At 54.4% G+C, this 26229-nt stretch overlaps 1 protein-coding gene across 1 annotated transcript in view; it reads left to right on the top strand.

Moving 5' to 3' along the window:
- Nucleotides 1–25602, top strand: part of Llgl2 (LLGL scribble cell polarity complex component 2) — a 36137-nt gene extending 10535 nt beyond the window's left edge. The window contains 26 exon segments of the mRNA XM_048451991.3: nucleotides 1106–1210; nucleotides 10476–10573; nucleotides 12208–12289; nucleotides 12580–12695; nucleotides 13105–13263; nucleotides 16743–16905; nucleotides 17004–17136; nucleotides 17397–17451; nucleotides 18029–18183; nucleotides 19335–19552; nucleotides 19629–19696; nucleotides 19826–19979; nucleotides 20069–20173; nucleotides 20481–20773; nucleotides 20876–21026; nucleotides 21874–22024; nucleotides 22740–22856; nucleotides 22971–23137; nucleotides 23508–23723; nucleotides 23725–23773; nucleotides 24012–24171; nucleotides 24382–24410; nucleotides 24629–24676; nucleotides 24876–24918; nucleotides 25006–25067; nucleotides 25299–25602. Coding sequence (XP_048307948.2) covers nucleotides 1136–1210; nucleotides 10476–10573; nucleotides 12208–12289; nucleotides 12580–12695; nucleotides 13105–13263; nucleotides 16743–16905; nucleotides 17004–17136; nucleotides 17397–17451; nucleotides 18029–18183; nucleotides 19335–19552; nucleotides 19629–19696; nucleotides 19826–19979; nucleotides 20069–20173; nucleotides 20481–20773; nucleotides 20876–21026; nucleotides 21874–22024; nucleotides 22740–22856; nucleotides 22971–23137; nucleotides 23508–23723; nucleotides 23725–23773; nucleotides 24012–24171; nucleotides 24382–24410; nucleotides 24629–24676; nucleotides 24876–24918; nucleotides 25006–25067; nucleotides 25299–25306 — 3075 coding nt within the window. The 5' untranslated portion in view covers nucleotides 1106–1135 and the 3' untranslated portion in view covers nucleotides 25307–25602.
- Nucleotides 25603–26229: the final 627 nt, after the last annotated feature.

Below are 26229 nucleotides of genomic sequence, written 5' to 3'. Positions count from 1 at the left end.
AGGAAATAGGGTCTCATTTTGTACCCCTCACTGTCTTCAAACTTTTGGTCCTCTGTCTTTCCGGTTGCCTAGGTTACACATGTGCCACCATGCACACCTGAAAAGGAGCCTTTGTAGGTACAGGGGGAACCCAGGGAGCTGTGAGCGCCTGGGGATCAGCAGTGGGGTGAAGCTAGGATTGACCTGGGGACCCCAGCAGCCTCATGGAACCAGACCTCGGTCCCCTGCACTAGCGGCTAGGCTTAATGAGAGTCCTTTGATAGGCTCTCTGAAGGGCTGGCCCAGGTGCACTGACCCCACCCCAACCTGGGCGGTCCTGGGTGGACACTGCCCCAGGTCCCTCCCTAGCTTGTCCCATTGGGGCTCTGACCAAGGAGTTCCACAGGACAGCCTTGCCTCCGCCAAGCTACTGCTCTGAGGGAAGTTTGCAAAGTTTCCCTTTCTGGAATTTTATGGTTTTTCAGAAAACAGGTTAACAATTAAGCTAATTAACCTTAAGACCTTCTGGCCCTCTGTGTTCCTATAAAGCCAGGCTAAATGGCTTCCTCCCTCAGCTTCTCCTGCTCCCATTCTGGTATCTGGTGGCATTAGAACATCAGCCAGGGGAGGACAGGCCCAGGCCTCCAGAAACCAAGGTCTCACTGACTTCCTGTTCTGGGCCCACACAGGGAAGGGAGCACCGGAAACTGCAGGTGAATCTGGGTTTGGGAAGAGCAACTAGAGGCTGCCTATCAGGGATGACTCTGGGCCTGGGCAGCTGTGGCCTGGGTGATCCTGGACCTGGGCAGCTGTGGCCTGGGTGATCCTGGGCCTGGGCAGCTGTGGCCTGGTGATCCTGGACCTGGGCATCTGTGGCCTGGGTGATCCTGGGCCTGGGCAGCTGTGGCCTGGGTGATCCTGGGCCTGGGTGGTCCTGGGCCTGGGCAGCTGTGGCCTGGGTGATCCTGGGCCTGGGCAGCTGTGGCCTGGGTGGTCCTGGGCCTGGGCAGCTGTGGCCTGGGTGATCCTGGGCCTGGGCAACTGTGGCCTGGGTGGTCCTGGGCCTGGGCAGCTGTGGCCTGGGTGGTCCTGGGTCTGGGCTCAAGGGCACCTTTGTCTTCTGCAGGTCTCTGGTGGAGGCTGCAAATTAAAGAAGATGAGGCGGTTCCTGAGAGCTGGACACGACCCTGCCCGGGAAAGACTAAAGCGGGATCTGTTCCAGTTTAACAAGGTAAGGGGTGGGTGAGGGAGAGCAGGGGTGCTCTCGGTTCCTCACTCCCGGGAAGACCCTGCGGCCGTGTTCAAGCAGGAGGAGTAGACAGCTTTCCTAGGAAGGGGTACATTGTTTGTTTGTGCTACAGGGCTCACTGTATAGCTCTGGCTGACCTAGAGCTCCCAGAGATCCACCTGCCTCTCTCTGAGTGCTGGGATAAAAACGGCACTTGCCACCACCCTGTCTAGGAATGACATTTTTCTGTGATTTGGAATTCCTTGTCCCAGGTCTCTCCCTGGCTATCTCACTCTGCAAGTTACTCTATCAAGTCTCTGCCTTTCTTACTTGTAATGGGCACAAAAATGATCAGCCCCGCCTGCTTTGTCACAGGATTGTGCAGGACACGGAGGGAGAGAAAAGATGAGCACCTTGAGACCTGATAGAATAACATCCTTATGATGCTACAGCCTCTGGGGCTGAGGACCAGTAGGCTGGTCTCTTCCTATTGATACCGCCCCAAAGGACACAAAAGCTTTCCCTGCAAGCTGGACACAGACTCCAGCCTGGGGACCAGTACTTGCAGGAGGGAGCCAGAGTTGACATCTGAAGGGCCAGGAGCTTTGCTGGCCTGCTCAAGGAGACCTGGCCTTGGAAGGCCTGCACAGACCCATAAAGAGGACTGGCGTGGCTCATTAGCTCCTAGTTCCTGCCATCCAGCAATCTGGAGCTGCCTGGGGGCAATTAGCCTTCTCCCTCTGCTTTGATCTTTGTCCTACAGAGATTGTAGGTCAGGGTCAGCCATCCTCTCCCCTGGGATCTGAACCTCCAGGACAGGACACATCTATAGGTGGAATTCTGACTTTCTTCTTCTTCTTCTTCTTCTTCTTCTTCTTCTTCTTCTTCTTCTTCTTCTTCTTCTTCTTCTTCTTCTTCCTCCTCTTCCTCCTCCTCCTCCTCCTTCTCCTTCTTCTTCTTCTTTCCTTTGTCTTCTTTTTTCTTTAAATGGTATTGAGGATTGAGCCCAAACCTTTATAGTAAGCAAGCCCTCAACTGAGCTGCCATCCAGGAAGCATGCCTTCTGTTGTTGGGGGCTTTGGCTTGGAATCCCCTCACCCTGAAAGGAACGAGTAAATGCAGACTCCTCCGTTCTGTGTTGTCTTGACTTATTTGTTCATTTGAGTAGTGAAGAAGTCGACTCACCCAGGTCCAAAGCCACCTCTGCCACTTAAGGACTGGGAAAATGCACGTCACCTATGCAGCGGGCTTGTATACAGACATCACTGGGAATAGGGGGAGCTTTGTGTTAGCACAGTGGCCCAGAAAACTTAGCTGCTGTGTCTTGTTTATTGGCCTGTGCCTCCTAGATCTGTGTCCAGAAAGTTGCATGTCAGGGTCCAGCTCACCCGCTGTTTCCCAGCCCCGTGGGATGGGTCGCCTTGGAGTTTTTCCTAACACCTGCCCCTAGGATCAGGCCTCCCCAGTGATTGCTTCTTTCACTGGCTGGCTTTTAAGCCACAGGCCATTATCTGGTGCAGGTGTTGGGAACAGGGTGACACCTTTCCTCCTGGGTGCTGGGTGTGAGTATCTGTCAACTGGCCCGAGTGACCCCCAGGTGCCACTGTTGTCCTTGGTGATGCTAGGATCTCTCACTGGCAAAAGGAGGCCAGTTCTAGCAGAAACCAGACAGACTGGCTCAGCAAAGGGATAAACCTAGGCCTCAAGTTCCTCTGTGCTATGGGTGAGGCTGGGGTGGAGCTGGGGTGAAGGAGTCTTATCCCTGCCTCTAGTGTGCCCCACTGGTGGTCCCCAAATCATGTGGCCTCATGGGACATGGGGGTGGCCTGGAATTCCTCGACCTCTTACTAGTCAACCCTAACCTACTCTATATGTAGACCAAGGCCTGGGTCTATAAGACTTGAATTGGTAAGGCCTTTGCCCTTCAGTCTTGGGGAGGAGAGGGGCTGATGGGTAAATAGGAGGGAAGGCCTGGATACATCAAGACCTCGAGGTTCTGAGAGTGTGGTGAATCAGCAGGGTAGGATTGTAAGGTAAAGTCAGATTCTGGGGGATTTGAGACTCAAGAGTCATACCGTGGCAGCCCCTCCCCATGGCCCAGGAGCCTGGCTAGATTCTGATCGTGGCGGTCCGTGTCCCAGTGACAGTTTAGAAAAGACTTTGAGGTTTGTCATTCCCTGAGTTGAGAGGACGGCCTGAACAGTGTGTCTCACCCTCCACAGCGGTAACGTCTGGGCTGTGCTGTGCTAAGAGGATTGTCCTGGGTACTGCAGTTAGCAGCACCCTGATTCTGACTAGATGTCAGTCTCGTGCCTCTGCCCGGATGTGGCAATACAAATGTCTCCAGACACTGTTAGTTGTTACCTGGGGGTTGCAGTTGCTTTTGGTTGGGAATTCATTTAGGGGATCCTGATTTCTGAGACCTGGTGAGAGATGTAAGAGGGGAGAAAGGCAGATGAAGAAGGACCGTGGGTCCCTGCCAGGAGCAGCGAAGGGCCCGTTGAGAGAAATATTCTACCTGGCCTCGTTTGTTTGTTTGTTTATTTGTTTGTTTTTGGTTTTGAGAAAGGGTCTCCTGTAGCCCTGACTAGTCTGGAGCTTGCTATGTAGACCAGGGTAGCCTTGAACTCAGAGATCTGCCCCCCAAATGCTGAGATTAAAGGCTCAGGGTACACCCTACCATGCCCAGTCACTCTGACCATCTTGATTAGGATAGAAGGGAAAGCAGTGACCTCTCTTAATGATGAAGCATCTGGTCCAGCATTGAGTATAGACTCCAGCACCTGCTGGCCCCATGCACTCAGTATGTGACCATGGCAGGCAGCAGATCTCTGGAATGGATATGATTTTAGAAACTAGTCCTTAGGTTGGGTGAGAACTAAAAAGACCCAACGTACTCTAAAGGACTGTGCACATGTGTGCATAACTAATGGATGCCGAATCATGTGGCCTGGATCTATAGGTGTTGCTGAATTTGAGGATCCTGGGGACCCTCAGGTGAGGGGGGTCCTGCAGACTGATGTACCAAGCTGGACCTTAAGCGGCATGTGTGCTGCTTGTGTGGATTAGACACAGGAACCCCCCACGTGTAGGTTAGGGTCTATGTCTACCCAGGAGCTGTGGTCACCACTTCTGAGAGCCCCGTCCTGAGGGCCGAGTTGCTGTGCAGCTATGAAACAGTGAGTGACATCATCACAAGCCTGGCCCCCGACAGCTGACAGGTACCTGCTTCTAAACCAGTTCTGGGCTCTTCCCTCCAGCCTCTTCCTGCCAAACTCCTTCACACCGGTGTCAGCAAGATGCCTCACAGGAAGCAGGGACATTGCCCTAGGGCCGCAAGGGCTGTGCTTGTACTTGGGCAGGAGTTGTTACCACAACCAGGGTGCCAGACCATCAGGGTTGGGTGTTGCAGTGGTTGGGGCAGGGATTTGGAACCAAACAGTCTGGGCCTTGGTTCTGATTCAGCTCTCACCGTGTGACTGCAGATACTTTGCTAAGCCTGTCTGTTCCTCAGTTTCCTCTTCTGTGAAGTGGGCGTTGCCACAGCACCCTTGTGCCAAGTGAGCATAATTGCTTTTTTATTTATTTATTTATGGTTTTGTGTGTGTGTGTGTGTGTGTGTGTGTGTGTGTGTGCGTGTGTATGTGTATTTTGCCTGCATGTATATATGGGCACCACACACAGGCCTGGTACCTCCAGAAATCAGAAGAGGGCACCACATCCCCTGGAACTGGAGTTAGGGATCGTATGTCCTACTATCTGGGTGCTTGGAACAGCTTCTTCTGTGACCTCTGCAAGAACAGCAGGCACTTCTAACTGCTGCTCCATGTTTAATGGCTTCATATGGGCAGCATCCCGTATCAGGGTTTGCCCTGTCATGACCTCATTCTCTCAAGGACTCTCAGGTGGGGGCTGTCCCCACTCCACGGGCGAGGAAACTGAGGTCTCCAGGCATTGCCAGCCTAAGCGTATCCCCAATGGCATCTTCCAGGGACGGTCAAAGTCTTGTCCCATCCGCTCCTGGCTGGGTGGCTGGAGGGTAGTGGTGACTTCTCCTCTTGGAGTCTCAGTTTCTTTACCTGCCATTTGGCACTTGTGGCAAGTCCCCAAAACCAGTAAGACAACTGAGGTGCTGCCTAAGGCCACTGAAGACCAGCTACAGGAACATCAGGGGTTGGACTTCCTAGTCGGAGTGAAACTCCCCTCCTTCAGCGTTGCTTGGAGCCTGCTTGCTTCTCTGAAACCCAGGCACACAGGAACAGAATAGCCACACCCAGGGGTGAGCAGACCTGGACCTAGGTGCCTGCCCTGGGCTGCAGCCTCATCCAGAGTCTTCCAGTCACTCCTCCTCCAGTCCCCTGAATGAACAGCGTGTTCTCAACCAGCTACCCAGCCCAGTGCCAGGTCATTTTGTTGTGGCTTTTTCCTACCTGGGCCCCAGTGTCGGGTGTCAGGCACACAGAGAGGACCAAGCTGCTTGGGCCAGGAATCTGAGCTTACCACACCCAGTGCCTGGCAGTCACCTAGCCAACCAAGAAGGTGTGCCCCCTCCTCCTGTGGCCCTGAGCTGCTTCCTGGGGCTTCTTAGCCCCTGACAGATACTACACATTCCCCTAAGGCCTCGTGCTCAGAGAAGTCCATCTCAGCTGCCTGTAGTACCGGTATAGGCCTCCAGCATCTCGCGATCTGACAGGGACTTGGGCTGATTTTACAGTCTGGCGGCTCCTGTCCATCTTTGCTCACCTTTCGCGTCTCCACATCAGAAGAGCCCATTGTTCTCGGCTCCCTCAGCGGTCACCTGAGCTCAGGGAGCAGGCCAGGACAGGGGCTGGGGAGATGACGGGGGGGGGGGGGGGGGGGAGCTGCCAAGCTTCTGTCCACCGCCTACTTCAGTCCTGAGCTGGAGTTCTCAGGGGGGAGGGGGGTCTGGGAGTCCCAGTCTCCCTGAGGCTGTACCTGCTGCCTATGTGTTCTGAATTAAAGAGGAGACTCCATGGTACCCTGTGGGCGTCTCTGAGAAAAGCCATCTATCTACATTTACCCTTTCAGGGTCCTAAACAAGGTCGGGCAATTACCATCCGTGTAGAACTTAGGGGAAGCCGAAGCATGAAAGGCTAAAATCAGTGTTATGCTGGGAAGGGCCCGCCAGAGTGGGGCAGGGACTGAGGCGAGGATGTCTGGGGTGGGATGGCTTCCTTCCCTTACCTGGTTTCCCTAGGACTTGCCCTGGCTTTCTAGCTCTTCCCTTGTTCTCTTGGTTCTGTCAGCCTTCCTCCCTGTCCCAAATGAGGCCATTGAGTCCTCCACACACCCTCCCCATAGGGTTCCCTGCGCTCAGGACTGGATTTGCCTCTTCATAGGAGCCTTGACCTGGGGAGTGGCCGCTCACTTGGGCCCTGTCCAGAAAAAGCCCTGTGGAGTTTACGCCCTTTATTTTGCTTCTGAGGGAGCAGTGTTGTCAGCTGGACAAGATGCCCTAGGGGATACTGCAGCCAGCCAGCCTGGGGACAGTTGCACTCACACTGGGTGAGCAATCCCACTACCCCGCACCCACACTCACCCCCCACACACACACATACACACACTCACTCACTGTATTCCCAAGATGCTTCTTGTTCTGTCCAAGGACACTCTGCACAGGGCATCATGGGTATCATCCCTGCGAGGTTTGAGCCTGTTCTAAAGTGACCTTTGGAAGAACTGGGAGAAGATGGCAGGGAGGAGTGGTCAGGTGTCTGCCAGACTGCGAAGGAAGCGAGGAATGAGTGTGGGTGATGGAGGGGGTGCCCAGCCTTTGCAGCAGGACAGAGGAGTCCAGCAAGACTGTAGGACGGCTTAAGAGCGGGTGGGATAGCATACAGCCTCAGATCTGTTCTTCTTTGACTTTATATCCCTGCTGATGAGAACACGAAATAATCTAGGATGGTTTGATGGTGTATTGGTCCAGTAAGAATATAATAGGAACAGCCAGACAATGGTGGTATATGCCCTTAATCGCAGCATTTGGGAGGCAAAGACAGGCAGGTCTCTGAGTTTGAGGCCAGTCTGGTCAAGTTCCAGGTCAGCCAGAGCTGTTAGAGAGAAACCTTATCTTTTTTTTTTTTTTTTTTTTAAAAAAAAAAAAAAGCCTTTTGGGGCTGTAGAGATGGCTTAGTGGTTAAGAGCATTGGATGCTCTTCCAGAGGACCCAGGTTCAGTTTCTAGCACCCGAAGTGCGCTCATAGCTGCTTGTAACTCCAGTTTCAGGGCATCTGGCATATTCACAGAGACATATGAGTTCCTGCATGTATGCCTGTGTGACACATGCGTGCATTGCCCCTGGAACTGGAGTCAGGGGTAGTTGTGAGCCGCTAAGTGGGTTCTAGAAGTCAAACCCACCCGCTTTGTCTGATACTAAGTCTGTAAATTCAGGTATATTTTGCACTCCTGACACGTCTCAGTTGTAAAGCAAGCTCTTGGAAATACCTGGCTCTCGCACCTGTTGTGGTGGTACGTGCCTTTAATCCCAGCCTGCAGGCTGATCTGTCAGTTCGAGGCCAGTTCGAGGCCAGCCTGGTCTACAGAGCGAGTTCCAGGACAGTCAGGGCTACACAGAAAAGAAAGAGAATTTCTGGCTGTGCTTTAAGGGTTTGAGACGTCCAGCTGAAGGGTGAGGTTTGCAGTTGGCTGGCAGAGCCCTGCCCTGTCCCTTTGGAATTCAGGCTGTTTCAATAAAGACACTTGAAATGTGGTTCCCCGTGGTGGGACTGAGGGTACATTCTTTATTTATTCATTTATTTGTTTTTTAATTTTTTGCGATAAGGTCTCATGAAGTCCAGGCTGGCCTTGATTTACTGTATGACAAGGCTGCTCTTGGACCTCTAACACTCCTGCCTTCCTTTGCCCTGAGTGCTGGGGTCACAGGTTTTTTTGTTTTGGTTTGGTTTGGTTTGGTTTTGGTTTTTGAGACAGGGTGTCTCTGTAGTTTTGGAGCCTGTCCTGGAGCTAGCTCTTGTAGACCAGGCTGTCCTCGAACTCACAGCGATCCGCCTGCCTCTGCCTCCCGAGTGCTAGGATTAAAGGCCTGTGCCACTAACGCCCGGCGGGATTGCAGTTTTTTCATACGTTTAAGTTGATGGAAATAAAGGGAACTTTAAAAGTTGGCTCATTGGCATGGCAGCTGCCACACTGAGCCAAGGGCCACGATTGGATCAGGACTGCTGAAGGTGTGGGGCCTCCTACTAGGCTCAAGCTCCTGGGGGCTTTCCCAGCCCCCAACAGTCTCCCAGATTCCACATTCCAAAGGCTTTGGCCGAAGCTGCCAGTGCTCGTGGTAATGAGGAAAATGCTAGTTTCTGGAGCCTTCTCCAGGCCTCTGACTTCTCCAGGCTTCAGCAACCTGAGATCAGCCAAGGCCCAGCTGAGCCCCCGCAAAAGCATGTCCCACCCACACAGCCAACCTGTGTGAGTTCTCTGCTCTCCTTTTTCTGGGAAATGTTTGCATTCCAGACACTCAGCTATCTACTCAAGGCTCTTCCAGGGTCCGCATTCTTCACATAGCTAAACAGGACTGGGGCTGGCTGGGGGCCTCTGACTGGGTCCCCTCTGGGTGCCTGCATTCCTGGCTGACCATCCAGGTAGGGGCCCTTTACAAGGCTGAGTGTGTTCCTGCCCCATCCACCCATTCAGCCCCAGGGATCTTCCAAGGAGGCTTTTGTTAGCGTTCTCCCTGCCTGACCTCCTCCCTGGAGCCTCTGGGCTGGACTGTGGGGAGGTGCAGCCCTTGCTCCAGCTCTGGTGCCTGTTGTCACCAAAGCTTATCTCTGTCCTGCTTGGAGGCCTGATAGGGCTGCTCAGGAAAGCCGACCGGAGAGCTAGAGAGGCCGCCTCGGCACCCTTCTCCACACCGCTAGCTAAGAAACTTAGAGGTGACTGATTGCCATTCCTGTACTCAGCTCCTACCCAGTTCGCCAGAATCTGTGCCCCTGGTAGCTGGTTAATGCAGAGCCCCAAGTCTCCTGAGGATGCTTTGTCCTTCTATCTTTCACATCCTCTCAGTCTGTCCTTCCTTCTACAGACACCAGAGCTGCTCTCGCTCAGAAACCCCGGGAGTGAGACAGCGACCCCTCGGGAGTGTTCTCCAGCCGCTTGCTGTTCATTTTAAAGCTTTTAGCCATAGGCTGATTTCATGCAGATAAATAACCTGAAAATCTCTACCTGTGCACGAACACATGTGGGAGTGTTGGTGCGATGTGATCCAGTCACATCTCTGTGTTTTTTTCACAAATTATATATAACCAGGTGTAGCGTCACACTCCTTTAATCCCAGCATTAGGGAGGCAGAGGCAGGGGGAATCTCTCACCATTCCGGTCTACATAGTGAGTTCCAGGGCAGCCAGAGCTACATAAAATAGAGAATCCCTGTATCTCCCCACAAAAAAAGTACATATATGTGTAATTTATATGTGTATGTGTGTTTGTGTATAGTTAAATGGCATGTGAGCTCACATGTGGGTGCATGTGTGGGGGTCAGAGGACAACTTTGTCAGTCGGTTTTCTTCTTTCACCTTTCTGTGGGTGCCAAAGGTTGAATTCTGGTTTTGAGCAAACCCAGGAAAAGGCTCCTTCTGCCAGACCTGACCACTTGAGTTTGATCCCCGGGACCCACAAGATGGACGGAATGAAAAGACTTCCGTGGGTTGTCCTCTGACCTCTGAATATGCCCCATAGCCCTTGGGCACCCACCCAGCTGCCCACATAAACACACAAAATCAATAAATGTGAAAGCGTTTGACAGAAAGGGACTGAGCTAAAGCACGTAACTTCAGGAATTTCCCGTCTGGAAAGACGACAGAGGAAAACAGGATGGCATGGGGAGTTCAGAGCCAGGCAGGGACGCCGGGGTGTCCTCAGACCACAGGGTGGGCCTGGAGCTGTGACATCGCCAGACCTCTTTATTAAGGACCTGTTGTCTCCAGAAGGTCACCGTTCCCCTACCCCCTCCAGCACCTCCCAGAGACTCAGGAAGGCTGGAGTGTGCCCCAGAGTGCTCTCAGTAGAGGCACAAGCTCCTGGAGATTGTCAGGTGGCCTGGGTGAACTCACAGGAGTGGCCCTGTGGCTAGGGGTGTGGACTACAGAGATAAATGACCCCAGTACTCTGTGTCTGGGAAGAGCCAAGAAGGTGCAGCGCTCTGAGCCCTTTTCCCGCTGTTCCTATTGAGCTGCGATTCCACAGCCCGGCCCCAACACTAGGGTCATAGGTCCAACCCGCATGGCTCTCATTACAGACGGTGGAACATGGCTTCCCTCACCAACCCAGCGCCCTTGGCTACAGCCCTTCGCTGCACATCCTGGCCATTGGCACCCGCTCTGGAGCCATCAAGCTGTATCCTTGCCAGTGCCTGCTGCCAGGGGGTCTGGGGCATGGGGTGGGTGAGATGTGGAGAGGGTCTGTCTTTCCCTGCTTGATCTTGGGCAGTTGGCCCAAAAGCAGGGCAAAGCTTAACATGGCAAGCAATGTGTCCTCCGCTGGGGCGGTGGGGGGAGGGAAGGGGAGGAGAGGGTTATTTTCTGTTCTCTGACTACTCGGGTCCCCCTCCTAGCTGGAGGTTTCAGGACTTGAGCTAGACATGATTGTGGGACCCTTTGTGGCTTGCACCTTGCCTAGAGAAATCAGGCTTGGCCTCAGCATCTTTTCCTTCTGCCTTGACAGGATATGGGCCCAGAGAGCAGGATTAGGGGGCTAGGCTAAAGGCGGGAGGTCCTAAAGGAGTCTGTGCCCTATCACTGTGTAAGCAGATGACTAATAAGTCATGGAGAATGCCTTCCCAATATGCCACTCAGGCGACAATGGCAACGGGACTTGTTGGAGTGTATCTCAAAGACTGGTCAGCACATCTCTAGGGAGGCCTGGGCTCTATTTCCTTGCTGTCTTCAACTCTGTGCCCCTGCCGAAAGCTAGTTCCACGTGACCCATCTTGTCCCTGAGAATTGTGCAGATATCCATCCTCTCAGGAGCCTGCTCTGACAGGGAAGGGAGGTGGGCAATACATTTTTAATCGCTCACGCTTCTCCACAAAAGGCCGGAACAGCCTGGCCCTGGGCTCTGTCGTGTCTGCAGGTGAAGGTGGAATGACCTTAGTGAGCAGTGGGGTTAGCGCTTGGGCAGCCGCACACGTCCCTGAAAGGGGACTGGACATTGGTTAACAGAAACAGGCCCTCCCTGACCCTTGACTAGACATCACCTAGCTGTGCAGTCTTTTGTCTCCCGCAGTGTGTGGCTGGGATACAAGCGGCTCCACCCTGGGGACAGCTCCTCTAGCTGGCCTGAGAAGAGCTGGGCCCTGAGTCCTAGACAAAGCCCCTCACTTCTGACTCTGACTACACCCTGTTAAGAGTCTTAGGGGAGTTGGGAGACAGGGGCCCACCTTGGGTACCTAAGCTGGCACCTCCTCCCACAAAGTCCTCCCCCGAGTCCCCCAGTACAGGTGCCAGGTGGGCTGGGTTAGTGTATGCACAGGAGGCCAGGGGCCCAAGCCCTGCAGCAGCTGGCGCTAGTCCAATGTTCCTCCAGCTGGTTAATCATTACCAGCCAGAATCACATCCTGGTTGCTAGTCGCTGGTGCCAAGACTCAGGGCAAAGCTGCTGAGGGTGCCCCCCTCACTGTGCCCCATGTTCTGGCAGGTGCCACCAGGTGACAGGTGATATGCCTGTTGTTACAGCTCAAGTTGCAGGGGAGGGGGGAGGAGGGGGCAGTCTAACTGTTGCCAGGATGGGCAATTTACCTTTCTGGGGAATTGCCCCTGACCTGTCCTGCTGGGGGAGCTGTCCCCAGGGTCAGATCACAGACTGAGTGCACCTGGGGCAGGGCCACTGCTATCTCCCCCCCCATTCCATGCCCCTAGACATGACACCACACGGGCACTTGTCTGTGAGCACTCCTTGCTACCCAGGCTACAGACCACTAGGGTAGGGGCGGGCTAGTGTCCAGCTTTCTGAGTTTTTCCTGAGCCTTCTAGATATGGCGCCCCTGGGGTAGAGTTCATGGGGCTTCACAAGGAAAACAACGCGGTGATACAGATCCACTTCCTGCCTGGTCAGGTGAGCACCTGCTTGGGGAGGGGCCATGGAGGGGAGAGGCCTCCGTGATGCTAGCTGGGGCTGGGCTTGGCCCGGGGTTGACCCTGGGTTTGGTGCTCGTGGAACACCTAGGACTCCCCCCCACCCCCGTTTGTCCACTTAGAGGCTCGAGGCCACCCTGAGAACCACAGAGGGGTGCTTGTCCTGGGGCTGCTTAAAAAACCCAACACAGGCTGGGCTGCCCAGAAAGGAGAGGCCTTGAAGAATGTTGGCTCTTTAGCTAGCAAGCTCCCGCCCCCCTTCTCTCCTAGTGTCAGCTGGTCACTCTGCTGGACGACAACAGCCTGCACCTATGGAGCCTGAAGGTCAAGGGTGGGGTGTCCGAGCTGCAGGAAGAGGAGAGCTTCACATTGCGTGGCGCCCCAGGGTAAGGGGGGTGGTCCCCTTGCTTTCCGGGCCCCTCCTTATCTTATTCTCCCCCAGTTCTAGGGTGGACTCATCTCTCGAGAGTCCGTTGACTGATTGGCAGTGCCTGACTTGTGTCTAAGCCGCGACCTCATGCTCAGGGGCCCTTTCCAAACTATGGTGGGCTGTGCCCTCCCGTGCCCACACCCTCTTGTGTACAGGAGTGCCAGGTCTTTCTCTTGCCCCACAGCTCACGCGCCCTGCCACCTGGCTCGCACCGTGGTAGAATATAAACCGACCGGGATACTCAAGGCCCTCATGGGTCTGTCTTCCCTAGACAAGGTCTTCCGGGGGTTGCTAGAGATTCCGGGAAGTCCTGGGGTCCCACCTGTCCAGACCTCGGATGTCTCACCAGCTGTCCCTGTTCGCAGGGCTGCTCCCAGTGCCACACAGATCACCGAGATCCTTCCCCACTCCTCCGGAGAACTTCTCTACCTGGGCACCGAGAGCGGCACTGTGTTTGTGGTGCAGCTACCAGGCTTCCGCACGCTTGACGACAGGACCATCAGCTCAGAGGCAGTGCTCCAATGGTGAGCTACTTAGCGCCACAGATGGGCCGTGGTCTTCTCCAGGAGGTCCCCAGCAAGGGCTCAGTTTGTCATTCCTACCCTAGGAAGTCCAAGGGGCCCAGAAGGAAAACCCTCAACTTTCTACCTACCTCTACCAATCGTGGATTGATATCGATCAGCCTCTGTCTGCTAACATCATAGCAGTAAAGTGGGGGTTGGGTAGAAAGTGGAGGGGGGTCTTAGAAGTAATTTTGTCCCCTCATTTAAAGGTGAGAGAAGTGGCTGGGTGTGGCGACACACGCCTTTAATGCCAGCATTCAGAAGGCAGATGTAGGCAGATCTCTGAGTTTAAAGCCAGCCTGGTCTACATAACAAGCTCCAGGCCGGTCAGGGGCACACAGAGACACCCTGTCTCAAGCCAAACTAAAAAGTGGCCTGAAGCAATGACTGAGGAGTAAGGAGCGCTGGATGGTTCCAGAGGACCATTTCCAGCACCCACATGGTGGCTCACAACCTTGTCTGCAACTCCAGTCCCAGAGGATCTGACACCCTCTTCTGGCTTCCAGGGGCACTGTGTACATGTGGAGCACAGACATACATGACGGCAAAACACCCACATGTAAAATGAGAATAATAAGTAATAATGATAATAATGTAAAAGAAGTAAGACCCAAAATAATGGTATGTCAGCAACTCCTCAGTCCAGTGTCCTTAGAGCATGGGACCACAAATCTCAGAGCCCCGAGGACCTGTGCCGTGAGGGAGCTGAGCCGGCTCCTGCTGACACCTGAGGTTTGGGGCACTCTGCTATGACTGAGAAGCTGCAAGTTTATTAAGGTTACTTCAGAGACTTGCTGCTTGACCACAGGAGCTAGCAGGGAGGCAAATTCAGAGCAGCACTGAGAATGCAGAGGGGGAGATGGTTCTAGAAAGGCAATAGAGTTAGTCATACAAGACCTTGTTGGGCCAGTTTGAGGGTATTGGAATATGCCACACTTCCAAGGCAGGTGGCCAGTGTCTAGGACTCAGCCCTGCAAGCCCCGGACCAGGCTCAGGACACAGGCAGCTGGCAAGCCAGGCTCTCCTACTTTTCCATGTTGAAGCAGGACCCATCTGTCCAGCTGTGGCAATGCTGGCTAGGGAGGATTCTTGTGTGGGGTGGGGTCCTTCTGACTCCAACCCCTGTTCTTTCCCGCTTGACAGGGCTGGGCAGAACTGGGCTAGGGCAGCATGCCTGAGGTCAGAGCAAAGCAGTTTGTGAGGTGACAGATGGGATGGCTGGTGCCTAGTCTGGACCAAGTCTATGGGCGGAACGTTAGGAGGACCAACTCCTACACAAACGGCCCTGTCAGGCCCAGCCTCGCTATCGCCCCGTGGTGAGCTGGGGGAGCTATCAGGGAGGCCTGGAGTGTCTGAGATTCTCTTCTTGTAGTCTAAGTCTTTGTTCACCTTTTACTCTGATACTTACGTAGCTTTTTATTTTGTTTGGGGGGGTTTAGGACAGGATATCACATAGCCCAGCCTGGCCCCAAACATGCTCTGTATTAAGGACGGTGTCTAGATCTTTCTGTCTCCACTTCCAGAGTGCTGGGATGACAGGTGCCAGCCACGGTGCCTAGGTCTTGTCCGTTGTGCGTCCCTTAACTCTGGTGACGTCACACTTAATAAGGTCTTCCTCTAAGAGATAAATACTACAAAAGACAGGGGGTTCTCTGTTATTGTAGAGTGTTCTCTGTGTGTGTGTTGTGTTGGTGTGTGCTGGAGATGAAGTCCAAGGCCTCGGGCATGCTGGGAGAGGGCTCAGCTGCTGAGCCACACCCCATTCATAGTGCTGTCTTTAATAAGATTGGAAACCGTCTGATTGCCCAGCAGTTTTCATTTCTATGATGATATTGTTTGTGTTCATTAGGAAGGTCTTAGCCAACCTGGCAGTGGTGGCGCACACCTTTAATCCTAGCACTTGGGAGGCAGAAAGAGGCAGGCGGGTCTCTGAGATCGAGGCCAGCCTGTTCTACAGAGTGAATTTCAGGACAGCCAGGGCTACACGGAGAAACACTGTCTCAACACCTGCTCAAAAAACAAACAAACAAACAAACAAAAAAACCAAACCAATATAATAGTATGTCTGTAATCACAGAACTGGGGATGTGGGGACCTAAGGGTCCCGAGGCCTCACTGACCAGCCTGTCTAGCTGAACCAGTATGTTCCAAGTTCAAGAAGAGATCTTTTCTCAAAAAAGAGTCTACAGCAGAGAATGGTTGAGGAAGACAATCAATGTCAACTTCTGGCCTCCACATGGGCATCCTTCCCTCTCCCCATACATCATGCATATAGGGATTACATATGTGCACACATGCACCATACAACAGCAGCAAAAGGGGGCCATCAAGATGACCCAGCAGGTAAAGTTTAACACTGGTCTCTCAAACCTGATATCCAGTATTTGATCCCTGGGACACGGTTAAAAGCAGGAGAGAATTGACTACAAAAGATTGTCTTCCAGGGGCTCAGAGATGGCTCAGTGGTTAAGCGCACTGACTGTTCTTCTAGAGGACCCAGGTTCAATTCCCAGCACCCACATGGCAGCTCACAACTGTCTGTGACTCCAGTTCCAGAGGATCTGACACCCTCACACAGACACACATGAAGGCAAAAACACCAATGCATATAAAATAAAAATAAATTAAAAAAAGATTATCTTCTGACCACACACATGTTATAGTTTGTGCATGCCCATATTCACAAACATATGTCATGTACACACCCATAATAAATATAATAAAATGAAAAAAAATAGACAAGGGGCTGAAAAGATGGCTCGGAGGTTATAAGTACTGACTGCTCCATACATATAAAATAAATACATCTAATAAAATAAAATTTCAAGAAGATATTTAAAACAAGCACATTTAATTGTCCCACAACTTAAATTCCTGTAAATGTTACTTGCCTTCATTAAAAACGTCTTTGAGGTTAGAGACACCATGATTAAGCACTTGCTGCTCTCGCGGACAGCCAGGCTTCTGTTCCCAGCACCCTCGTTGGGTGATTCACAACCACTTTAACTCCAGCTCCACGGGTTCTGCTGCCTCGAGCCGCTGGCCCCAGCACTCATGTGCACATGCTTATACATATATGCATAATCAAAACAATAAAAATCATCTTTTTAGTGGGGTGGATTGAGATAGGGTGTCTCTCTGCAGCCCTGACTGCCTTGGACCTGGTAAGTAGACTGGGCTGGTGTTGAACTAACAGAGATTCATCTGCCTCTGCTGGGATTAAAGGCGTGTGCCACCACACCAGCGGACTTTTGTCTCTGAAGATTTGAGCATCCTAAGTTTTGGAGTTATAGTGGTTACTATCATACCTGCCCCCCATCAAGGTTTTTTGTTGTGTGTGTTTTAAAATATATAAATACCATGTCTTGTTCAACATGACCCTCACTGTGATGTGACTGACCCTACCATCTTGCATGGGCTCACGGCACTCCCTTGCCTAGGCTGCCAGAGGAGGCCCGCCACCGGCGGGTGTTCGAGATGGTGGAAGCTCTGCAGGAGCACCCCCGTGACCCCAACCAGATCCTCATTGGCTACAGCCGAGGCCTCGTTGTCATCTGGGACCTTCAGGGCAGTCGTGTGCTTTCCCATTTCCTCAGCAGCCAGGTAGGTGGTGTCTGGGGGTGGGGGGGAGGCTCTCCCAGGCCCATGTGTAGACCGCTGCCCTGATCTGCTTCTAATCTCTTCCTTTCCCCCCCTCAAAGCAACTGGAAAATGTCAGCTGGCAGCGGGATGGCCGCCTGATCGTCACCTGCCACTCCGACGGCAGCCACTGCCAGTGGCCTGTGTCCAGTGACACCCAGAACCCAGATCCCCTGCGCAGCTCCATACCTTATGGTCAGTGCCTCTCCCTGTCTTCTGCCTGAGAATCACCTTTGGTCTTCCCTGGACTCAGGTGGAGACTGCCTAGCTCATAGAACCAGAATCTGGACCCAGAGAGGTTCAGAGTTTAGTCTAAAGCCACACAGCTGATTTTCTGGTTCCCACTGTGGCTGCCTCAGGGATGTGCAGAGAGAAAGCCTCCCCATAACATGTGATTAGAGCGAGGAAACTAGACGTTGTGGGAGACTCTCTCAAGATAACACCTTTTCTTCCAGGTCCCTTTCCTTGCAAGGCTATAACCAAAATCTTCTGGCTTACCACCAGGCAAGGGTGAGTGCCGATGCCCTGTCATTCCTGCTTAGTACAGCTTCCCTGGAAAGAGCCCTGGGCTCAGCCCTGACTCTGGAGAGTCAGGGCCTAATGAGGACTTCTGTGGTCTTGGTCCCAGGGACCTGGTAGGGTAGGGTATGAGATTTTTTTATTCCACCTTTTGGTAGATAGTTCTTGCAAAATCCATTCCCCTACCTTCCTTCAGCCTTCCCAGAGAGATGCCAGGGTTCCATACTCTGGTGGCCACAGCTCTGTTTCTTCAGAAGGAACTGTATCTAGCGAGACCTGGTGTGGGAATATGTAGGAGGCCCCTGTAGAAGAGGGGGGCTGGCCCCTGGCCCAGGTGCCCTGTTTCACCCCAAAGTCCTCCTAGGCTGTTACAATTGGAAAGAGATGGGAATCTACTCTGCCCCCTCCAGCCATCCTGGGGACTGGTCTCCCTTCAGGCTCTAGGGTCCCCCAACCTCCCTCCAGCCCTTGCCGCAAACGCTGGCCGCTGACCCAGCTGCCAGCCCAGTTTGCACAAGGCTGTCGGGAGTGGTTCTGAGCCCCACCCACCTTTCTCCTGTGCCTGCAGGTTGCCCTTCACCATCTTCCAGGGCGGTATGCCACGTGCCAGTTATGGGGACCGCCACTGCATCTCCGTGGTCCACAATGGCCAGCAGACAGCCTTCGACTTCACCTCCCGTGTCATTGACTTCACCGTCCTCACGGAGGCTGACCCTACAGCTGGTGAGCTGGGCAGCTGGAAAAAATGAAGAAGGGTGCTGGGGTAGATGCTCCCAAACCTGCCACCCTTCCGGGTCTCTTGGCCTTATTACCTCTTCATAGTGTCACCAAGGCCGGTGACACCTGTGATCCTGCTCTGTCCCTCCCTGCCGTTCTCCCAGGTGGAGACCCAGTCTGGAATGTCACCATTCCAGACTACACCTCTTACCTGTCCCAAGCTCTCCTTAAGGGATTTGGCTCAACTTGGGCAGATCTGCATTGCTAGGTTTATGCCCGTCCAACTTGGCAAGAGGGTCCTGGCTTAGATGTAGTGAAGTCTGGGTGGGGTAGCAGGTGGTTGTGTGGGGCCAACCCTGAGTCTGCCCCAGAAACAGGAACACGGACAAGCCTAGCAAGGGCTGGTGTAGAATCAGGGAGGAGGCCTGGGATCTGGCCGGGAGAGGAGGACAGGCCTCCTTTGCCAGTGACCATGACTTCCCCAGCCAGCATCCTCAGGGGTCGCAGCCGGGACTGTTCCAATTACTCCTGGCTTTGAGTCTTCTGGTCTTCCCCCACCCAGGGAGACCCCAGGCCCGTGTTTCCTCTTTCTCAGCCTCTCCTCCCTTCTCCTGCTGTGTTCCATCCTCTCATGTTTGCCTCGACAAGCAGTCTATAAAGGGCCACTCTGTGGGGACACAGACACACTTGGTGACTACAGGGCAAGCTCGGTGCTGTGGCAGACAGAACGCTCACCGTCCCAACCGTGACAGATCAGGTCATCAGTCAAGACCTAACTCTACAGTTTCCCAAGCCAGCACTTCTAGCCACTTCCATGCCAGATGGAGCCCTTGTTAGGTTCCCAGGGGTACTGGTCCCTAGGGCAGCCATGCAGAGAGGCCTTGATTGTGATACTTGGAGCTCTTCAGGTTTCTCTGTGTAGTCCTGGCTGCCCTGGAACTTGCTCTGTAGACCAGGCTGGCCTCAGTCTCTCAGAAATCCGCCTGCCTCTGCCTCCCGAGTGCTGGGATTAAAGGCGCATGCCACCACCGCCTGCTTGTAGCTCTTATTTTGCACAAGACAAGCGTTAGACCTTGATGGATCCAGCTCTTAGCCTCCTGCAGGCCAGATGGGGCCGGCTGCGGCCTCCTCGCCCTGACTGTTTGTCTGTGCTCCAGCCTTTGATGACCCCTACGCCCTCGTGGTGCTGGCCGAGGAGGAGCTGGTGGTGATTGACCTGCAGACGGCGGGCTGGCCGCCGGTCCAGCTGCCCTACCTCGCCTCCCTGCACTGTTCTGCTATCACCTGCTCTCACCACGTCTCCAACATCCCGCTGAAGCTGTGGGAACGCGTCATGGCCGCGGGCAGCCGCCAGAACTTGCACTTCTCCGCCATGGTAGGTCCAGTCCTAGCCCCAGGCCCACTCCTGACTTGGGGGCCCAGGTTCTCTTGGACTTTCTGATCTCTTCTAGGAGTGGCCCATAGATGGTGGCACCAACCTGGCCCCACCTCCACCCCAGAGGGACCTGCTGCTCACAGGGTAGGTGCCTTTAATGGCTACTTTCCCTTTGCCAAGGAGGCCATGGTGGGTAGGAACAGAGCCCTGGGTTGTGCATTGCAGACCCCAGGCATCCTGGCTGGCATAGCCCTCACCAGGCTCTGCCCACAGGCACGAAGATGGCACAGTGCGGTTCTGGGATGCCTCGGGGGTCTGCTTACGGCTACTCTACAAGCTCAGTACGGTGAGGGTGTTCCTCACAGACACAGACCTCAACGAGAACCTCAGTGCCCAGGGTGAGGATGAGTGGCCCCCACTCCGCAAGGTGAGGCCAGGAGCCCGGGTGCCAGGGGTGAGGGGAACCGAGCTAGGACAGCCCAATGGCCACTCACAGGTCTCTCCCTACCTCGGCAGGTGGGCTCCTTTGATCCCTACAGTGATGACCCCCGGCTGGGCATCCAGAAGATTTTCCTCTGTAAATACAGTGGCTACCTGGCTGTGGCAGGCACGGCAGGGCAGGTAGCAGGCTGGGCAGGGTGGGGGACGAGGGCAGAGTGGTTGGGTGGCTTTGCACATTGGGAACAGGATCCCCTATCTGGCAGCAACATCGGGAGCGCGCCTTCAGCCCCCCCCCCCCTCCCCCCGGCAGGCACAGGATGCTTGATTCCCCATAGTGAGTGGCCCCCAGAGTGGCTTGTGCTCCTGCTCCGGAAATGAGGATCTGGACTGGAGTCAGGCAGAGGACTTCGGCTTGGTTCCCAAGTCCTTTGCCGAGCTGTGGTTCCTGGGCTCCACTGAACTGTCTGCCACCCTCACACCACCCCAGGTGCTGGTGCTGGAGCTGAACGATGAGGCGGCAGAACACGCTGTGGAGTACGTGGAGGCTGACCTGCTTCAGGACCAGGAGGGCTACCGCTGGAAGGGGCACGAGCGCCTCGCCGCCCGCCCGGGGCCCGTCAGCTTTGAGCCAGGCTTTCAGCCCTTTGTCTTGGTCCAGTGCCAGCCCCCAGCCGTGGTCACCTCCTTGGCTCTGCACTCTGAGTGGCGTCTTGTAGCCTTTGGCACCAGCCATGGCTTCGGCCTCTTTGATCACCAGCAGCGGCGGCAGGTCTTTGTCAAGTGAGCAGGGCGTTTGGGGTTGGGGATTGGGACTGGGACCTCGTGAGGCTCTTGGAGGCCCTGTAGTGTTGATGGCCTGACATGACATCCCCCTCTCTCAAGGTGCACACTGCACCCCAGTGACCAGCTGGCCTTGGAGGGCCCACTGTCTCGAGTAAAGTCCCTCAAGAAGTCTTTGCGTCAGTCATTCCGTCGGATGCGCCGCAGCAGGGTGTCCAATCATAAACGACGACCTGGTGGCCCTGCAGGAGAGGTAAGGCCCAAGCAGCCTTCTACAGGACCATACAACTCTCTCTCTCTCTCTCTCTATCCCTGGGTTATGAGCCCAGGATCTGAATCTAGACCAAGTAGGTTCACCGCCTACTAACCAAGTGGCTTGCTTATATATGCCACACTGTCATTGTGCCTCAGTTTCCCCATATCCAAAAAGCCATAGCTGTGATGCTTAACCTTAGAGACAAGTCCCGAGTAAATATTCATGATGGCTGTCAGGGTTACCGTTGCTGAGATGAAACACCATGACCAAAAGCAAGTTGGGAAGGAAAGGGTTTATTTAGCTTACACTTCCATATCATAGTCCATCATTGAGAGAAGTCAGGACCAGAACTCAAAAGGGCAGAATCCTGGAGGCAGAAGCTGATGCAGAGGCCATAAGAGGGTATTGCTTACTGGCTTGCTCCCAATGGCTTGCTCAGCCTGCTTTCTTAGATAACCCAGGCCCATCTGCCCAGGATTGGCACCATCCACTGTGGGCTGGGCCCTTCCTCCATCAATCACTAATTAAGAAAATGCGCTACAGGCCTGCCTTGGACCAGTCTTATGGAGGCATTTTCTCAACTGGGGTTCCCTCCTCTCAGATGACTCTAACCTATGTCAAGCTGACAGAAAATTAGCCAGCATAATTGTCGGGGGTTTTTTTACCCATGAGATGCTGAGAAGTCACACAATTTCTCCTCAGGAAACCTCTTACTTGGACAAAGTCCTCTTGGGCCCAGGCAGTCAGGTGGTTGGCTGGGCTATGTCCAGTCCTTCCTTGGAAGGATTAGCATTGAGGAGCAGAGGCAAGAGCCCACCCTTAGGCCCAACCCAACTTCTTGCAGGCTCAGGCTATGGGCAGCAAGGCTGAGCGAACAGGCCTGCAGAACATGGAATTGGCTCCGGTGCAACGCAAGATTGAGGCCCGCTCGGCAGAGGACTCCTTCACTGGCTTTGTTCGGACCCTCTATTTTGCTGACACCTACCTAAGAGACAGTGAGTAGCTAGCCTGAGTTTGGGGGTGTAGAACACATCGTGGTGGGAGATGCCCCTAGCATGAGGGATGAATAGGTAGACTCTCTGGCATGAGGAAATGGTAGATGGGTACTCCTGGTGTGAAATCCTATCGGCAGTGCTGCCTGCCTAGAACCCTCGAGGGGCTGATCTTTTGGTACAGACAAAGCCAATACCTGTTTCGTTCCCTTCTCCTCCTGGACGTGACAGTCAGCTGTCCAGTTTGATAGCCTTGCCCCTCTGCTCTCTAGAAGCATGGCCTTAGACATGTCACCTAACCTTTCTGGCCCTCAGCTTCCTCTCATGTAAAACAGGGGACTGCTGTGTTCTCCCTCTATAGGAGCTAGGGGTGGCATAGTTCCTGTTGCCACCCAGTAGGCGTGTGGCAATGTTTACCCCTAGCTGGTTCTTCCCTGCTGAGTGTGAGTGGCCACTCTTATGTCCCTACAAGGGCAGCCCTGTCCTAGGTTCAGTATCTCTGTGTGGGGAGCCCCGTGAGACTGTGGGATACTTTCCCGGGAAGCCGGAGAGGCCCACGGCATGTCTGTTTGACATAGGAGGAAACTGAGCTTGAAGAAGCTTGCCAACTTGACTTTAGGTTTTCAGGAGCAAGGCTTGAGGTGGAAGCCCAGGTTGCCAACCCTGCTCAACTCCCAGAGCCCGGTGTTAGATTCCCAAGCCTTTTACCTTTCGACAGGCTCCCGCCACTGCCCTTCACTGTGGGCTGGCACCAATGGAGGTACTGTCTACGCCTTTTCCCTGCGTGTGCCGCCTGCAGAGCGGAGAATGGATGAGCCAGTTCGGGCTGAGCAGGGTGAGTGAGGAACGGGGAAAACCCAGGGGGTCTGACCTACTTGGGTTGGGGTGTGTGTGGTGTCCCCAAGCTACCCGTCATAGCCCAGTCCCCAAACACCTGCCTCTTCTGTAGCCAAGGAGATCCAGCTGATGCATCGTGCACCTGTGGTGGGCATCCTGGTGCTTGACGGACACAATGTACCCCTGCCCGAGCCCCTGGAAGTAGCCCATGACCTGTCCAAGAGCCCAGACATGCAAGGGAGCCACCAGTTGCTCGTGGTGTCAGAGGAACAATTCAAGGTGCCACATGGCTGGGTCCCCTGGATGTCCCTAGGGAACATAAATAATGATGGCTGGGACTAAGGTTCTCATTTGGAGTTGGAGCGTGTATTTCAGGGTCACAGCAAAGAGGAGGGGTGGTGGATATCTTGTGTGTGTCAGGTCAGAGGTAGACACCCTGGGGCAAGCCCCGCGTCTATGGGAGGTACAGAATGCCCAAACTAGATGTCAGTGGCCTTGCATCTGAGAGCTGATGGATGATAGGATGCAGATGAGCCTGTTGTACGCCATGCGGTGCCCACTAAAGGACAAGATCCCCGTGGTAGTGATGGGTAGGAGAACCGCAGCCTGGTTGTGGTGTGACTCATGTCCAACTGCCACGTGTGCCCAGGTATTCACATTGCCCAAGGTGAGCGCCAAGCTGAAGCTGAAACTGACAGCCCTGGAGGGCTCACGGGTACGAAGAGTTGGCGTTGCTCACTTTGGCAGCTGCAGGGCCGAGGACTACGGGGAGCACCACCTGGCAGTGCTCACCAACTTGGGTGACATCCAGGTGGTCTCAATGCCCCTGCTCAAGCCCCAGGTGCGGTACAGCTGCATCCGGCGGGGAGGACGTCAGTGGCATTGCCTCCTGTGTCTTCACCAAATATGGCCAAGGTGTGCGGGCACAGACTGGGGCCTCAGTGAGCAGGGCAGGGCTGGGTGAGGGGGTCTCTCAGGCACAGTCAGAGGGTGGAGAGGCAAGAGCCGCTCAGATGCAGAGCTCTGCCAGGCTGGCTCTGCCCTGAGTGACAAGCATCAAAGGAGGCTCTGTCCTTGTCCCCCTGGGAGGGAGGCCCCGCCACAGCCACAGGAGCCCAGGAGCCCTGGGCTGACTTTCTCTGCCTCTCCTCAGGTTTCTACCTGATATCACCCTCAGAGTTCGAGCGCTTTTCTCTCTCTACCAAGTGGTTGGTTGAGCCCCGGTGTTTAGTGGACTCAACCAAAACCAAGAACCACAGCCACCCCAGTAATGGCAACAGCGCAGGCCCCAATAGGACCTCGGGCCAAGTCAGGTGAGGATGAGGGCCCAGAGGCCTTTCCACAGCCTTGCTCTTTCTGAGGCAACTGCTGATTGGGCGAGAGACCCTCTTCGTGGGCCAGCTGCTAGTGCAGAGCCCCTCCCCTGCCCAGACCTGGTCAAGCAGGTTGGCCTCACCCACCTCATGGGATCAAGGTTTTCAGAGCCCAGTGGTCCCCAGCCCTCACTGTCTGCCTCTCCACAGGAACTCAAGGAGCCAAAGTGACGGGGAAGGTAAGACAGGCCTCTCCTGGGACCCAGATGGCTAGCCTGGGGTAAAGGGAGGCAAGGGGCTTAGGGTAGGTGAGAGGGAAGAGCTTAGACTGAGAGCAGGAAGGGACGGTCTCCTACATCTGGGGCTCTGGCTTCCAGCACTCACTCCCTTTACCCCTGTAATGAGAGGGCTGGGCAGAGGGCCCAGGACAGGCCCACCTGACCACTCTGCCTTCCAGAGAAGAAGCCCGGCCCAGTGATGGAGCACGCACTGCTCAACGATGAGTGTGAGTCGATGTGGGGGTTGGTGAGACTCACAGGGGGAGGGGAAGCATGTCTTGGGGTACAGGGCAGAGCTTGGAGGCCAGAGGAAGCCAGGAGTACTCTCCATGGGCCAGGAGACAAGCCTGTCCGGCACCCATTGGTAAAAGAGACAGTGTCTGGCCTCATCCCTGCAGGCCTCACTGGGTCTCTCCTACCTAACAGGGGTCCTAAAGGAGATCCAGAGCACGCTGGAGGGGAACCGGGGGTAAGTCACTACAACGCTGGGAGAGTGTGGGGACATGGAGGATGAGGCCACCCATGGATGGTGATCTCCTTGCCCTTGCCCCCTCAGGAGCTATGGTAACTGGCGTTCTCACCGCGTGGCCGTGGGATGCAGCCTCAGCAATGGGGAAGGTAGGGCTCTGGGTACCACAGGGGAGGAGAGGGCCTGCTGCCCGGGGCGGGGGTGGGGGAGCACGGCAGGAAGAAGAGCCTTAATTGCCACCCTTTCAGGGCCCAGCAGGCCTACAAGGCCATCTTAGCCCTGGAAAGCACCAGTGGTATAGGGGGCTCAGGGTGGTTGACTCTGGCGCCCTATCCTGCCCGGATGGTCCTGATCCACTGTCTCCCCGTGTCCTTCCACAGCAGAGTGAAGGGACAGCATCCAGGCTGTAAGGTGAACACACTACTGAGGGCCTTTCCAGCCCGAGCCTGGCCAGGGTCTACCCTGGTCACCACCCTGTTGCTGCTCCTGGCCTCGGGAGAGGAGAGACCCCACCCTGGGCTGCCCCTCCTGGGCCTTTGTGTGTCTTGTCCTTTTGTCGTTGCACAGTTTTTATTCTCCGCCCCCCACCCCCTTTTGTAGCGGGTTGGTTTTAAATTATAAATTGTAACTGCCTCTGAGTAAAACAGAGTTTTTAATAAATACCTTGTTATGTCTTCACTGGAACAGCCTAAGGACGAGTTTTTCGGTGGCTTAAGTCCATCCCCAGCTCGGAGATGCTCAGAGAACCTCCTCTTTAAGTATTTGAATCATCAAATATTGCTAAGATGCCTTCCAGGGGTGCGGTAGGGGTGCAAACATCTGTCCCTCCTCCTAAGGTCCCAATAACCGAAACATGACCCACCAAAGTCCGTCCTGGGCGTACTAATGCGTTTATTGGATTTTCTTAAAGAACACAGGTGAGGGGTTACCTACAGAGGTGTGGGTGCTCCTCCCCTCAATAGACCGCCCCTAAAAAGCCTTTAGCCAGCAAAGATGAGAGCTTCCATGTAGTAATAGAGACCACATGCTGATGGGAACCCAAAATGGTTCCTCCTCCATGGGTGGTAGGGGCAACTGGATACTTGGACAAGAATCTCATGCCCCACTCCACCCCTTTATGGAGGATACAAACTGCCAACAAGCCCAGTGGGGATGTGTTGCAGGAATTTTGATCCTACTGTGACACTCCCAAGACTGTTAGATAAAGTTTACTTTGCATCAGGGGTGGAACTAGTGACTAGCTGCCCTAGAGAAGCCAGGAATTTGGATAGAGAAGACACACAGGAAGGAAAGGGCAGGGACTTGAGTGTG

The sequence above is a fragment of the Myodes glareolus genome, chromosome 9, assembly GCF_982192425.1.
Source record: "Myodes glareolus chromosome 9, mMyoGla1.1, whole genome shotgun sequence".
Classification (NCBI taxonomy): Eukaryota; Metazoa; Chordata; class Mammalia; order Rodentia; family Cricetidae; genus Myodes; species Myodes glareolus.
This window is presented reverse-complemented; position numbering and strand designations above follow the sequence as displayed.